General features: G+C 46.1%; 1 protein-coding gene across 1 annotated transcript in view; it reads right to left on the minus strand.

Moving 5' to 3' along the window:
• Nucleotides 1-1,129: 1,129 nt before the first annotated feature.
• The window catches only part of maml3 (mastermind-like transcriptional coactivator 3), a 95,803-nt gene continuing 79,706 nt past the window's right edge, over nt 1,130-17,226 (minus strand). Inside the window, exons 4-6 of the mRNA XM_070827631.1 lie at nt 6,051-6,317; nt 4,591-4,669; nt 1,130-2,853 (exon numbers count right to left, since the gene is read on the minus strand). Of these exons, the coding sequence (XP_070683732.1) occupies nt 1,757-2,853; nt 4,591-4,669; nt 6,051-6,317 (1,443 nt within the window). The 3' untranslated portion in view covers nt 1,130-1,756. The remainder of the gene's footprint in view (nt 2,854-4,590; nt 4,670-6,050; nt 6,318-17,226) is intronic.

Raw genomic sequence — 17,226 nt, forward strand, 5'->3', positions numbered from 1 at the left:
TGGTGATTGACAACTAACTGTGTCACAATAAAAGAGAAGGCTGTACTGCGACGGGAGGACAAACAGATTTTCAAAAGACAACAAACTAGAAGAGGGCTAATTAAAACTCTTTTTTCCATTTAATTATCAAAGACACAACCAGCATCATTGTTACAGAAAAAACAAAGCAACAAACAAAACAATGTAGGTGGGGTTTTTTTTTCCTTAAAAAGAAGAAGCCACTTGTGGTGCTTGAATACATTCGGTGCCCAGCGATCTTTCTGCTGTGAGTCAGCCTGATGCATGTGATGTGGTCTGTGTCACACAGGCAGTAGGTTTCATGTAACATGAGCTCTGTTAGCTGCCTCTCACACATCTGCTCATCCTCCCGGGCTGATGCTCGTCTATTTGATGGTTTCTATATGTGTGTGTGTGTGTGTGTGTGTCTGTGTGTACATGAGTCAAGTGCTTGCTTTAGCTGCCTATTCTTTACTCTTTCTCTGCTTTTCACTCTCTTTGTCTTCCTCTACATGCATACCTGTCATCCCAAGCCACGCACAGGAAATTAAACCCCCCAAAAAACGCCACCCAGGTCGGTTGCCTAACAAAAGCACTAGAGGGCAGAGTGCGCTTCTGTGGCACAATACGGGAACATCATTTGTTCTATTGTGATGTTCACAATTTAAACAGAGAGAGGAGTGTTGTGACCGAGGAATGAGTCTCTGGAGAGAGGGTGGGAAAGACAGGAGGAGACAGGGAGGGAGGACGAGAGAGAGAGAGAGAGAGAGAGAGAGAGAGAGAGAGAGAGAGAGAGAGAGAGAGAGAGAGAGAGAGATCAACTGAAGAGAACAAAGTGAGAGAGCGCCAGGGAGACAGATTTGTGTGTGTGTGTGTGTGTGTGTGTGTGTGTGTGTGTGTGTGTGTGTGTGTGCATGTGTGTGTGTGTGCATGTGTATGTGTGTGTGTGTGTGTGTGCGTGCGTGTGTGTGCATGTGCGTGCGTGTATGTGTGTGTGTGTGTATGTGTGTGTGTATGTGTGTGTGTGTGTGTATGTGTATATGTGTGTGTGTGTATGTGTATGTGTGTGTGTATGTGTGTATGTGTGTGTGTATGTGTGTATGTGTGTGTATGTGTGTGTACGTGTATGTGTGCGTGTATGTGTGTGTGTGTGTGTGTGTATGTGTGTGTATGTGTGCGTATGTGTGTGTGCGTGTGTGCGTGCGCGCAGAGAATGAGGGGCACAAATCTAAGGGAGAAAATAGGAGCGCTGAGAGTGCTTTCTACTCCCTTCAGTTCCTCAGAGTTGTGAGATCTGAAGCACTGAGCTGGGTGGCACAAACACACAAACACAAATAAATTGCTGTCTTGAGAACAAGTCTTCCTTCCCCTCCATCAGTCTGCAGTGTTAAATCAGCCCCTGCTGAAGCTTGGGCTCAAAGCCCTGCCGCTTTGTAAACGAGGCTTGCTTTCAAACACTGGAACATGAGAAAAAATCATTTGGTGGAGAAGAAAGGGAAACTAATGAAACACACATCTTAATCTCTATATTGGTTTTTCATTAATATGCACAAGACATAATGATCGCTCTCTCCATCTCACACTCACATACGCACAAAACATAACACAAGAACTCGCTTATAACCTTGCACGTTTTACAGAACAAAAACATGCCAGTCCCCATCAGCTCATTTTTGTTTTGCTTTCCCGGGTTTCTACGTTTGTCCTGCTTTAATGTCTAATTCATCCAGTAAAAATTCATCACCAGTCTCCCCATTAGCTATTGGCTTGGGAAAAACTCCTCCATCCAACCATCGCTTGAGTCCAGCTCCGCCCCTGAGCCATCACCCAATCCGAAGGCTGCTCCCCCTGAGGGCCCGCCCCCATATCCATATGATGTCATGTCCTGATTGGCTGTCCTCTGGTAGCCCGGTGGCTGACCTCCGACCCCGACTCCACCCGGTCCATAGGGTCCACCTCCTCCTCCCCCCGTCCCTATTCCAGGTCCCCCAGGGCCCGGCGCAAACCCTCCCATCCCACTCATCCCCTGGCCCATCACCCCCTGGTTCATCCCCTGGTTCATGACCATGGGCCGCGGCTGGTTGGTCCTGGGCTGACTGCCCATGTGGGGGCCCATCATTGGGCCACCCATGCCAGCAGCTGGGTTGCCCACTCTAGGGTCCATCGCCTGGCTCATCCCTGGGCCTGGGCCCTGGAAGTGTTGCTTGGCCATGCGTGGAGGTTGACCCGGCTGCAATCCATAGCCCTGGGTGGAGCTGAACCCCACCATGTCCCCTCCCCCCCCTCCTGTAGTCCTTCCAACACCTGCCCCGATGGCCTGCAGACTCTGTCCCTGCTGCTGCGGCCAGCTGCCCGCTGCCATTCCCCCGCCTCCTCCTGCTGCTCCCAGCATGCTTTGCAGTCTCTGTGCTTGGGCTTTGGCAGGGCCTTTGAGGGGCTGCTGGGCCATGGAGTTCATTAACATCCCCTGTCCTCCATACCCTCCAGCTCCACCACCTCCGGGGCCTCCGGGCATACCTCCAACTCCAGGACCTGTACCTGTCTGCCGAGGCGGTCCTCCAGCAGGGTTGTGCTGCGGTGGAAGACCCATGGAGGCTTGGACACTTTGGCTCTGGTGCTGCTGCTGGTGGATCATTTGGCTCATGGAGGGGTTAAGCCCATACAGGGAACCCTGGTTGGAGCCCTGGTTGCCGTAGGGTAAGCCCATGTCAGTTTGGGGTCCCACTGCCCCCCCCTGACCCTGAACAGAACTCATCTGGACCATCTGCTGCTGGTTCTGCTGCTGCTGTTGTAGGAGACGTGCTGCCCGAATGTTCTGGAGAGCCTGGCTCCTGGATGCCAGATCCTGAGGAGGACCTAGGAAAGGATAATCAGAGTTAAACCCAGAGAACTGACACGGCTGAGTTGGGAAAGAATCAGAGAGGCACATGGAGACAGAAAGCACAAAGGAGCTAGACCTTCGTGGACAAACTTTGGAACCTGTATACTAGATCTACTTAAATCACCACATGGCACGTAAGTCTGATCTAATAAGTCAGTGCTGAGGGTGCTACGTCACAACCTGTTTACTCTGGAAACAAATGCTTCCCTCCCAGTTCAGTTCAAATCCAACCGAACTAAAATAAAACTTCACACTAAAGCGCCAGCACCTCACTTCCCTTAGAGGCTCGGTTGTGGCAGAGCCAAGGAGGTCTGCTAGTGTGGAAATGGCTCCTCTAATAAACCCACTTCTGACATCATTCCACTAATCCCTCACCTCACAGCTCAGCCTGGACCATGACGGAGAATTCAGAATGAGGAGAATCACACTCTTCGTTCTTGTAAGTAAGCAGGGAGTGAACACAGTCGGAACTTCACTTCCACTCATCACTTCTTGTAAATACAAATAAGTAGAGGGAGTATGATTATGTTCTGATTACGGCTGACACCGGCACACACAGTGACCTGTAGCAGGGTGGCTGTTCTAACAGGTATATTTCTACGCCGGAGTTCCATGTTGAACCCCCCCTTCCCCTCCACATTATCTCCTAGACTTGCAGACAGACACTCTGATGGCTATAAATGGCTTTCGGCTTGACTCTCCTCCTGCCTCTGTATTTTTCTTCATCTCTCCATCATCCTCTCACTCATTTCTCCCTCCCTCTCTTCTTTTTCCAACCTCTCCTTCTACCTACAAGACAATCTATCTATTCCTCTTGTTGCCAGCCTCCCCTTGCTCTCCCCCTCTCCCATTTCTCTCCTCTCATCCATCTCTCTGACTTCACCGGAACTCTGGGGGATCTAGGACAGACAAGTTGCCGTGGTAACAGGCAGAGCAGGAATATTCTATTTTTTTTTTACAGAGAGAGAGAAAGAGTAAGAGGGAGTATAGAGCTAGAGAGAGACAGGAGAGAGATAGAGAGAGGGGAGAGAGAGACAGGAGAGAGAAAAGAGGGGGAGAGTTTGATTAGAACAAAGCGACATGTTTTAACGGCATGGCAATAAAGCCAAGTGGATATGAAATGGGGGGGGGGTATATGTTATCTAGAATGTTATCTGGCCCTACAAAGACATTGTGAGTTGTCAGATAGCAGCACAGACAGATCCTATGTGTGGTCAGTGTAAGACAGGCGAGGTTGAGACACACTCTGTAATCTCTGATTTCAAAAAGCTTGATGAGCTCTCCAAATGGAAAAGAGCGAGAGTAAGAGGGGGGAGAGAGGCTACAGAGCATCGGAGTACCAACTGATGTACCTGACAGAGATGGACAGAGAGGATAAGGTTGTGTTTCAGGGTGATGTTCAGCCAGTGCAGCTGTTTGCAGGCATTTTCTTATGAGTCTGTGAGTATGGACCTCTGAATATGGCGGTGAACTGTGAAATCTGTGGTATGTATACAATACCTGCTGCAGACCAAGTGTGCATGTGTGATCACAAGTCATTTTCGTGTAACCATCTACAAACTGATTTACCATAAATTAATTTACTAATGTGGTCATTAATGAGATGCTGAAGCTCTTAGGTCAGGTCTTGGCTCGTTTATTAGAAAATCTATTGGATGTATTGTGTGTATTGTTGCACTGATGAAGTGAGTGCATGCGGTTATGTGTCTCACCTTGATACTGATTGAGTTGGGGGTATGGATTCCTCTGGCCCTGGCCCATCTGTCGGGGGAGATGCTGTTGCTGTTGGAGCTGGATGCAAGCGCACACACACACACACACACACACACACACACACACACACACGCGTGTTAAGAGTAGGCTAGAAATATGTTACACGATGGAATTATTATGGGATACAGACAAGAAAAGGGCCACACAGAAACAGGTCTGATTACAAACAGTTAAACAAAGCATCCATCTATTGTCTATACCGCTAACCCTTAAGGGTCGTGGGGCGGCTGGAGCCAATCCCAGCTAAGTGAGAGGCGGGGGGACACCCTGGACTGGTCACCAGTCAATCGCAGGGCTGACACATAGAGACAGACAAGCACTCACACTCACATGGGCAATTTAGAATCATCAATTAACCTAACCTGCATGTCTTTGGACAGTACACAGAGAGAACATGAAACTCCACACAGAAAGCTTGATGAGACAGAAGTTTGGTACTGTAGAGGAAGACATTTTGTCCAGTAGAGACAGATGTTTGGTATAGTATGGACAGACAGATGTTTCGTACAGTGGAGACAGATGTTAAGGACAGTAAAGACAGTTTGATACAGTAGGGACAGATATTTGGAATAGCACAGATAGATGTTTGCTAAAGTATGGCTAGACAAATATTTGGTATAGAAGAAATAAGAAAGATGTTAAGTTTCGAAGAAGTGAGAGAGGTGTGTGTTTACAGGGTTAGATTGGTGTGCAGTGTCTCCTAATGATCTGATCTCCTAATCAGATAAGAATAGCTAACAGTAAAACTGATCAGAGCTCAGAGCCTACAGACAGCTCTGTAGGGCTGTAGGGTAGCTCTGTGTCCCAACAGACAGTCCGTGGATCCATGCAGCATAAAAAGCAGCTGCTGAGTGTGTGCCTAGAAAGCAGAGGTGTTGCTCATTTACATGGAGGTATGATATCCAGTTAACAACATACACTAAACCCTGACAGGATGTGCTTCCTCTCACACACATATTTGTGAGCCAGTGTGTGTTTTTGCAGATCCAATTAAAACCAACATGGTGGGTGGTGACTTCAGAGCTCCGAACTCTTTAACACTTGATTCGTTCACAGAGAGAGAAATAAAAAGAAAACACCACATTATCACAGCAGGCGGCATGTGGCAAAAACACACACATACACATGCACACACATCTCAGAGATGAAAAGGAAGTAGTGAAGAAGGGGCTGGCTGAGGGTAATTATACATGCAACCAGACAACAGTGAGGATAAGGAGAGGATGAGCTGCTCCTGTTAGAGCAGTAGACACAGACACATAAACTGGAATGTACGTACAAATTAGAATTTAGCGTATGACAGATCCATCATATAGACCTGGCCACTTGTTTTATCACCACACCATCACACTAACCTCACACGATGTGTGCAGTGACTAACAGAAACACCTGCACTCACCTGTTCAGCCAGTAGTTGCTGTTGCTGCTGTTGTCTCTGCTCTCTGAAGAGCTGCTGCTTCTGCTGCTCCATCATGTGCATCTGCACCCTCTTCTCCTGCTCCATTGCCATCATCTGTTTCATCATGGCCGCCTGCTGCTGGTTGCCCACATACCCTGGAGGGGGACCTGACCCTTGGTTGGGTCCCACCCCTGAGGCCACGCCCCCGGCAGGGTGAGGAGGCGGGATGGCACCCGGTGGGCGTGACATTCCCACTACACCTTGTTCCTGAACAGACAGAGAGGAGGAAACATCTGGTCAAAGGGTCTGCTAAGAAATCGGTCAGTGACTTATCAATCAAGTAAGGAGTTCTCGAAATTGCTCATCCGTCTGGTGAACATAAGGCTACAGCCGGCAGCCAGTTAGCGTAGCACAAAGACTGAAAATAGGGGAAACGCATAGCCTAGCTCTGTCCAAAGGTAATAAAATCCACCTACCAGCACCTCTAAAGCTTCCTCAGTAACTCATTATATCTTGTCATATCAACAACTTCCTGGAATCTCCCCTAGTTGCCTGGCAACTGCTCCCAGATGAGAAATAGTTTTACATAACCACCCATAAAACGGTAAATTGTCATTGTTCCCCTGCAGTTTTTGTATGGATTGAATAAGTGAGATAAAATCATGTTAGTTAGCGAGTGTAAGCTTTGTGCTCAGCTAAGCTAACTGATATTTACCATATAGATATGTGAGTGGTCTTGATTTTTTCATTTAATTTGACAAGACGGCAAATAAGTGTTTTCTATATTGATGTTTCTACTGCTAAAAGGGTACTAAAAAGAGCCTTTCTGCATCAAACAAAGCCATTTCAAATGATTGAAACCTCCTCTGTGGTGCCATTGTTGCTGCTCTCTATCACAAGTGAATGCACGTTCAATACACCCACAGCGTTGTTGGCATCTCCAGTGACACCTTTGCACAGTCTGCGTTATGCCTAAAACTTAAGTCAGCCACTCTGCTGTGTCAGAGCTCACAAAGACACAGTCCAGGTGTCTGTGAATGAGAGTGAGAAACAAGATAAAGACAGGAGAGCCTCCAAAATCAGTTGGTCAGGCCACCCCAAATCCTCCCAGCAGGGCATTGGTTGGTCCTCGTGGCATACATTATTTTCTCATTAACATATAAAGAGCACTTTCTCCTCCACTCAGTCACATGCTAATCTCTAATAGGATGAAATGGCCTGCTCTGGCCAATGAGAGGGGAGTGTTTATAAATCTATTTAAGTTAAACAGCTGAACGAGTGGATGTGTTTAGGCCCACTGACACAGAGGGGAAAGGCCTGAGAGGAGAAGAAAGAATGATGTAGTGTGTGCAACACACAGCCAACCACAGCCACACAGAGCAACAAACAGTGTACAACAAATCACATTTAACTGCAGGGCAAGAATGAACCAGCAAAAGCAGGATTACAGTAGCACATCGTAGCATTGGCAAGACTCTGTAACACATCGCTATACTCAGTATGTTTTGAAACAGCCAAAGCCTCATAATCCATACTGAGGCTGCGCTGCTTTCAGACAGGAGTTAGGTGGAGAAAAAACCTCATATATTTGAGCACACAAACCCTGTGGAGCAAAAAGAATCTGCTGCTGAAGACTGGCTCACCAGCCAGCCAGCCAGATCGATGTCAGAGCTACGTGTCTCTTCTCCGGATGGCAGGGTCCTGCCAGGTGGTAGCAGCACGGTCAGACAATGGCTGTGCTGTGAATGGCATACTAACGTACTAGTCATGTGACGGGACGTGATTTTGTGTAGGTGAGAAATTCCTGGATGTATACTAGATTATCAAGAATTTCAAAGCATGTGCTGTGAGTCATACTGAACCTCCCCAAAATGCATTGTGTCTCTTCAGACTGTCCAATGGCAGACCTTGAGGGAGACGGTTCTATCACAGTGATCAGATCCTGATCGATCTTGTCTGCGTGTCTGGAGATTTAAATAATTGATGAAGTTAAACTGCTGTGCTTTGTTCGTAAATGCGCACAGCAATTCTCATAAGGTGGAGACGCTCTTACTATTTGTATTGTATTTATCTTCCCAATTATTGTTCTATGTGTTTTTTCAACCACCGCAACCCATCCGCAGAAGATCAGAATGTAAATCTTTGTGACCTGACCCACCCGGTCCGCAGACATAACTGCAATTCGTGCATCGCTATTGTTGAGTGAACATGAAGCAGGAGCTACTCAGGACCCTGCAGAGAAGATGTATTGCTTAAGCATACTTTAGTGTAAACAGTCTACTGGAATTGGTATACTTAATCGTTCATGTAGTGGGCAGTATGCAGTCCACACTGTCTGAGTAGGTAGTATGCAGTATGTTAGTATGCCATTCTGAACACAGCCCATGTAAGACGAGCAGAGAGGGGAGGGAGAGGCGTAGTGTCAGGAAAGGACCAATGGGTGGCAGTGGTGATCTTTAAGCATGTATGTGTGTGTGTGTGTGTGTGTGTGTGTGTGTGTGTGTGTGTTCGAGTCTCAGTGGCCTCTGCTTAGCAGATGGCTCAATCATGGCGGTTCTGATCTACGATCTCTCCCTTTCCCCCACTCACTCTGCCTCTTTTTTCCTTCTCTCCAAACACCCCACCATCAAACTCCTGTCTCCACTCTTCTTTTTTCTCTCTCTCTCTCAGTGCCCTGAGTCATGTCCACACAACTGCAAGAAGGAAGCGGAAGACGGATGGATTTCAAAGGAAGGAGGATAGGAACAGTTTCAGAATTAAACATTTTGGTGGAGGTGGTGTGTGCATTTGTCTGTGTGATGCAGGGGAGAAGTTACTCTGTAGCAGTGAAGAAGTGACTCCAAGTATGTAGACACTGTTAAGTCAAATAAAGACATGCGAAAGAGAAAAGCTCATGAGGGAAAGGATGAACACAGAGCTAACAAATGAACTATATCAGTAGTATTTCAGTGTTATTAGTTCTTTGCTGAAGCATTGCTAATTTGCAATGAATTGAATGTCACGCCAATAAAGCTTACTGAAATGAAAGGTGGTATCCTCTTTAGAATGAAAAAATGAAATGAAATTAGTTGAAAGACAAGAAAAGAACATGTGTGAGGAAAGACAAAAGGCATGAGAGCAGAGTAAGAATAAGAAAAGGAGAAAGAGAGTAGAAAGACAGTTGGAAATGAGGAGATGAAGAGCCAATGGGAGGAGTAAAAGGTGGGATTGAAGGGAGGAGAGGAGAGCAGGTACCCTGGCAACAGTTGCTGAGGCGAGGAGCAGATGGCGCACAGAGGAGTGGTTAGGCCACCGCGTCTGGTCACCATCCACCACGCCGGGCAGTCCTGAGCGAGTCTCACATGCAGTACACACATAAACACACTCCGTTATTCTTTCTCTATCATCGGTCCATCCTCCATTCTCTCTATCCTCTTCATCCTAACCCATGAGTGCTGTTGAATAATGTAACAAAGAGGATGGGCAGTCTGTCTGTGATCTCCTTCAGCCCCGTCCATCCAGCTCTCTCTGTCTGTGTCTCTGCCTGCCTGCCCCCCAGATGCTTCAGTCTGGTACTTTGGACCTGCCTGAGTCAGTCCCCAATCTCTGTGCTGTTCAACAGAAAAGGGTCGTGGCTAACAAGACTTGGAGGCTTCCTGCAGGAGGAACAGAGGAGCAGCAACAGTTGCTGGAAGATGCAGATAGGTCCATTTGTAGCAGGAAAGATCCAGTAGATACAGAGGACCAAAGTATGACCAGTGTGTGCTCCCATGGTGACCACATGGCAGTGACAATAAAGGCTATAAAACACACACACACACACACACAGACACAGACACAGACACACACACACACACACACACACACACACACACACACACAGACACACACACACACAGACATCAGAGCAGCAGCGCCTGGCAGCAGAGTGCTGGGTGTATGTGACCTCTACACATCTGCCACCCACTTGTGACAGAGAAGAAGAGAGGGGGGAGTGTGGGGAACAGGAGAGCAGCATCAGTGAAGAAGAGGAGAAGAGGAGCAGTGAAGAAGAGAACAGGATAAGAGAAGGAAAGGAGAGGAGGAACAGTGATGGAGAGGAGAGCAGGACCAGTGAAGGACAGGAGAGCAGGAGCAGGGGGAGGAGGGCTGGGTGGAGGAGGAGATGCCTCATTAGACTCTCTGCAGACTATAGCTGCACTCAAACTGAGGAAGTGAATATGAAATATATGTGTCTGTATTATTCTCTGGTTCTGCTCTTGGATCAGCAGCAGATGCTGCAGCAGGGCCACAGCAGCAGCAGATGCTGCAGCAGTGGCGGTGGACATCACAGCAGGTGATGGTGGTGGTGCAGATGCAAGGAGTGTGTTAAAGCGGTGTCTCTCGTTAGCGTGGCAAGCTCCAAGTCACACGTTTGAGCTCTTTCACAGCCAGTGCTTCTCAATGTCTGAATGTCCTTGAGCTTCAAACTGCTTGACCTTGCATTTTTCTGCACATCTTAGACAGCAGGGTCAAATCAAAAAGCTGTCAAAGATATCCATCCATCTATCCATCCATTTTCTATACCGCTTATCCTCAAGGGTTGCTGGGAGGCTGGACTTTGGGCGAGAGGTGGGCTACAATGGACTGGTCACAAGTCAATCACCGGGCCGACACATAGAGACAGACAACCAGTACCTGGGAGAACCCACGCAAGTACGTGGACATGCAGACTCCATACAGAAAGGCCCCAGGGTCAAACTACAAACCTGCTGGCCAAATAAATCCGAACCTCGAACCTTCTTGCTGTGAGGCAACAGTGCTATCCACCGCACCAACGTGCTGGCCCTTGCAAAGACAGCCTGGCAGTAGTAAGACTGGGTGCCTCACAGGAAGTGTCTGGCTGTTGGAGTGGAACTTCTGCATTCTGCATTCTCAAGGGCCCCACCTGAATACAACAATTCATGCATGTAGGATGACCAGAAAGGCGAACAGAAAGGCTGTCATAGTTATCTCTGGCAATGTACCTCTACAGTACACAGTATTTACTGTTGATGACACGCAACCGATTGAACACTATTGAGCAGCCCCACAGTTACTGCTGTGTTAGCAATAGGCTCAATACTGTGTGGTGCCACTGACCTATGTATAGTACCTGGAACACACAATGACATGGAGAGCGTTAACAAATGTGAATGTCTTATTGGCATTTGGATTAAAACTCTCAAAAGCAGCTCAAAACACAAGAGCAATGCTAAATGCAGTTATCATGCTGGGGAAACTGAGCATCACACACATCAAGTAGAAAGGCTGAATATGTGACCATGAGGTACAACACAATAATTAAAATGTGCATGTTCTTAGACAAGGTGTACTCCACTGACTACTAAGAGATTTGAGCTTGTCTATCATTTCCAGAATTTCCAGCTAGCAACATCTGATGGTGCATCTGTGCACCATCAGGAGCCACAGTCAGGTGTCCTCAACCTGCCCCCCCTTGTATGTTAATCACTGACAGGGTAGAGGAAACGTAGCCACTACTTGATGCCCTACACGGATGATCAGGGCGCTGTGTAAGATGGTGAATGCTCTGTATTTGTCCAGCACCTTTCTAGTCCTTTCCACCACTCAAAGCACTTTTCCATCACATCCTCATTCAGCCATTCACACATCATTCATTCAGGAGGAATCAAAGATGGAGGAGACTATTTAGATCATTTTACAGGGATTTTTTTTTTTTACAGTAGCCTTGCCTCTCATTTCAGCCTCAGATCACAGCTATATTGAATATTTTCAAGTTTGTCACCTGAAATCTATTATCATCTACTCTGGCTTGTTTGTGACAGAAATCTGACTGCAAAGTGTGTTTGCTTGGCTATAATGTGAAAAGGGCAGTTGATAGTCCTTCTTCTTTTAGTCTGTTCCCATCTTCAGTGCTCAGATAGGATAGCACATGTCAGCACGTGTTTTCAGTTTCACTCTGCTTAACATGGTAGACGTGAAGTTGAGGGCTAAAGTATTTATAATGAAGAAAAAACAAACATGTGTTGTGTATTAGTGTGCATGCTTAAAACATTAGTATTGTGCAGCACCTGCCACAGCCATAACTACATGTGCACACTAACCCCGAGCAGATGGTGGAGCCAGACTTCACAGTATTAAACTATCCCCACAGCACCAAAGGTAAAGAAGACATCAGTTTGAAACACACACACACAGACACACACAGACACACACACACAGACACACACACACACACACACACACACACGGACAGGTGGAGTTATGAAGCCACCAGTTTGATTCTGAGCCACCAGTTGTGTTGAGCACTTCCACCCACCTACTGTAACCCCACCTCTTAAAACACACACACACACACACACACACACACACACACACACACACACACACACACACACACACACACACACACACACACACACACACACACACACACACACACACACACACACACACACACACACACACACACACACACACACACACACACACACACAGTTTCCCCCTGAGGAGAGTTATATTTGTACTGCTGGAGAGGAATCTTGCCCCCCCAGAGGTCTGTTTAATCTCTTAACACATCTCTGCTCTAAACCCTAACTGGCCTATTTCTGACTCTTCTGAATCCACACACACACACACACACACACACACACACACACACACACACACACACACACACACACACACACACACACACACACACACACACACACACACACACACACACACACACACACACACACACACACACACACACACAAACACAAACACAAACACACACACACGGGTACAATAATTGTAATGGGTACAATCCTTTACCTTTGGCAAACTTCTCACAGACTCAAACAATGGGTTGTGGGTTAACACTTATACTTTAACAGGTTTTCTGGGATCATGCTTTAACCATAACTGAACCAACGCAGTGCTGTGCAGAGATGCTGTGAAATGCATGTAGGCATGCAGGAGTGGATCAATTTAAGTAAATGAATCCCTGCAGCATGATGCTGTTTGGAGGAACTGTGCTTAACCAAGGGATTTGTCTGCACTCAGGAAGCCACCCACAGACCGCAGAGCTGGTTGTCGCTTCGTGCATGCTTCCAATCATGTGGCATGACATTCTTTAAAATACACAACACAAGCAACAACAACATTTTTTCTGTTTGTCTTTATCATTACAGATAGAGTAAGCATTTAATAGCACTCTGTAGGCTAATGACACTCATCAGAGCCAAAGCTAATTCGCTGTGACCATTCTGTGCATGTAGGAATGTCTGAAACACATACATATCACAGAGAACGTATCAACTGTAATTCACTATTCCCCTAATGGGATATAATAGCCTGTAACTGCCTTGACTGATGAGGTTTCTCAACCTACACATTCAGTTGTGTTGGTTTCTACATGCTGACGTCACTAGAGCTCCACCCAGGCTCATCCACAAGGCAAAACATGGATTTTTTTCTAGATTCTACTGCAGACAAGATGTGCAGTGTGTGCATATCGTGTGTCTAAACATAATCTCAGAAGTCTACAGTCACTATAGACCGCACAGCAGCACAACTAAAGAAAGGTAGTGGTGGTCAGTCGTTCTCAACTGAAATATCTAAAACAGAAGAATCCTTACAAAACGAAACACCACTGGGAGGTTGACATTTGTGGTTTTGAGAACTAATAATCACTATTCTATTGGATGGACTGTCATTTATTTTAGTTCAGATGTGCTCAAAACACGTTCATATTTTCCTTTTCATTTCAGCTCATAAGGACAAAACTTACATTGGGCCAATATTTATCTACCTGCACAACTACCGACCTTACCATCAGCCTCAGCTGCTCTGTGTTCAGCAGGCTAACACTCAAAACTAAGATGGGGATCATGGTAAACAGCACACCATCATTAGAACATCAGCGCGTTAGCAAGCTGATGTTAGCATCAGCTGTGTCTGAGTGGACCCTCACAGAGCTGTTGCATGTTGTACCACGAATGTTCTTTAATGAGACTATCTGTCTCCTGTTTTACTAACCACTTACTTAGGCTGGATCTAACACTTATTCATTATTAATTAATGTGTGCATCACCCTTTTGATTCATCATTTCATCTATAACATATCAGACAACTGAGAAAGTGGAAACAGAAAGAGTATTTTCAATTGTTACTTGATCGACAACTTGATGAATTAAGTAATTACATGCTAATATTTACATTGCTCTCAGTAGTGAACGCTCAGTTTGGTGGATAAATGGCCACAGATGGAGGAATATGAGGAGCAGCAACTGGACATAGAACAGGAGTAAATCATGTCCGTAACGACAGGCGAGGAGGAGGAGGAGGCGGAGGAGGGGTGAGAGCCCAGCGAAGGGATGAGATCACTGGTGGCCAGGAGTGAGTGTGGCAAGGAGACGAGTGTACCACCCTGAGAGGGACCAGGTGCTGTAGTAAATCACCCTGGAAACGGTTGCCATGGAGACCTTAAAGACACACGTGCACGTATGGCAGAGAGGCCATGGAGAGTGAGCGATGTACATGTGTGTATTTTAAAACAAGAGGATAGCGTGTGTGTGTGAGAGAGAGATATGATGTGATTGTGTGTAATGTAATCATGGTGGCTGAGAATGGTACAAGTGAGTGACAGCTCAAACCCACAGCAGGGGGACTGCTCTTTCTCTTCTCTTCCCTTTCTTCTCATCACTATTGTGTGTACCTGCACCATGCTGTAGGCTATATGTGTACTGGAGCTAATATAAAAATGCTCGTGGCTAGAAGCAGTAATTCACAGAGAGAGGAAATCAGATGTGGGGAGTCTGTTCTGTGTGTGTGTGTGTGTGTGTGTGTGTGTGTGTGTGTGTGTGTGTGTGTGTGTGTGTGTGTGTGTGTGTGTGTGTGTGTGTGTGTGTGTGTGTGTGTGTGTGTGTGTGTATAAGGCTATCACATTCAGGTGTCTTCCCAGCGATAGTTCAAATCCTATCCTATCCAGGGTCTGAATTATTCGCAGCTACGATGAGGGCTACAACATGGCTGTTAACGGAGGTAAAGACACCTTCCACACATCCATCCATCCTCCATCTCTGTTTGCCTCCCTCCCTCCTATTGTGACCGTAAACTGCCTTTGAATCCAACCAGCCATCTTCTGTCTCTGTGAACAACCTCCTCCTCAGTTACCCCTTTACCATCTCTCTCTCTCTCTCCCTTATTTTTGCTCTTTTCACATCCCTCCATCTAGCCACTCCTCTACCGCACACCACCCTCCCTCCGTTGTTCTCAGTCCAGCCCTTGCTTCCATCCATCTCATCCATCTTCTCCTTCTTCCTTCTGTCTTTGTTCACCTGAGGGCAGATCGCTCCTCTCCTCGCCTGCCTCCTTTGCCCAGCAGTGCTCTCCCCTCCTCCTCCTCCTCCTCCTCCTCCTCACTTCACCCCCGCTTTCATATGTTTTTCTACCTGATTCACGTTTGTTTTTTTACATCCACTCTCATCCATCTTTATTCTCTCTGTTGCTCACTTAAGGTCTGCATCCGTCTGTGCCTCAGCCGCTCTCATCCTGTTTTTTGACTCCATCTTTACAGAACGGCTGTGTAACCTCCACCTCTCTTTGTCTCTCCCTCCATCTACCTCTCTAGATCTATCTCTGTCTCTGTCATGGCCCCCTAATTATGCCTTCTCCTCCTCTCCCTCCCTCCCTCTCTCCAGAGAAGCCATTAGGTGCTGCTGTAAGGCTATCACTCTTCTGCTCTCTCTCTTTTTCTCTCTCTGCCGTAGTCTCAGGGCAATAGACTCCCCCCTCCTTTCCCTTCCCTATTCCTCCTGTACACACACACACACACTGTACTGTCTTTGGTTCTGTTAGATTTGTTGGAATGGTGGCCACTATCACAAACAGACATGCACTTGTACTTACACTAAATTATTTCGACTACATCTCAAAATATATCATCACTTTGAGCAGTTGGTGCTCTGCAACTGATCAGGGATTCAAGTACTAATTATTTTACAATCGATTCAATATTTTCTTGCTTTACTGATTAATCGTTTCTTAAAAAGAAGGACCTCAAAAATAACTGACTAAATTAACTGACGAATAACGATTAATATTGTCTGATCTATTAACAGGACGGCATCGCTGTCCTTCAAATTGTTTGTCTAACCAACAGTCCAAAATCCAAATAAATTAATAATATATTATAGTTAATATCATAGAAGTAAACCAGCAAATATTTTTTCTTAAAAAAAACAGTGACACAATGAATCATTATCAACATTATTTCCACTTTTTCTGCGTATTCTTTCAAATTAGTAAATTAATTTGACGTATAAAATGTCAGAAAACAGCAGAAGATATTCACACATTCCTAGAGCCCAAGGTGATACCATCAAAGGTCTTGTCCAACAATGAAAAACTCAAATATTCAATGTATTATTATGTAACAAGAAAAGCAGCAGGTTCTCTAAATTGAGAATCTGGACACATCAAACTAAAACAAATCATCAAACACCAAAAGATTTGCAGATTAATTTCAATGGACTAATTGATGAATTGACTAACTGTTGCAGCTTGCTTCTTCTAATCCAAAGAGAGATCAGCACCAGTGACCTGTGGTCGCTGTTTGAAAGTGCAGTTGGCCTCCAGGAATACACCAGCTTCAGAATTCTGGCTGGCTTATTTGCTCTGGAGAGGGGATATGATGAATAAATCCAATTTTCCAACCCACTTATTGTATTAGAAGCAAACATTTACAAATCAGTCTGACCATGCTCACAGACACTATCTACAGTACCCAACCTGTCCTTACTGCCTTTTGTCTCACACATTCAGTTATCTCAATCGCCCCCAACTCTGCCCATCTTTGGATCCATTAATCTCTCTCCTCTTTTACCTCTGCTGTAGCCCTCCTTGTGTGTGTGTATGGAGCCACACATATATATATGTAGAGAGAGAGAGAGAGAGAGAGAGACAGAGAGAGACAGAGAGAGAGAGAGAGCATTATCTAAGCCAGCATCTGCAACAATTCCACAGCAGCCGATTATCCACAATAGAGCCAAAATGGCCTTTGGTAATATGATGAAATCTGCCGTAAAAAGTAGAAATGAGACTAAAAGCGTCAGAGTGTAGAAGAACCTCCATTCCTCAGCTGCTTTATCACATTATTCCATTCTACTCATCTCCCCCTCTCCCTGCCTCCCTCTCACATTTGGTGCAT

The sequence above is a fragment of the Pempheris klunzingeri genome, chromosome 3 (assembly GCF_042242105.1).
Source record: "Pempheris klunzingeri isolate RE-2024b chromosome 3, fPemKlu1.hap1, whole genome shotgun sequence".
Classification (NCBI taxonomy): domain Eukaryota; kingdom Metazoa; phylum Chordata; class Actinopteri; order Acropomatiformes; family Pempheridae; genus Pempheris; species Pempheris klunzingeri.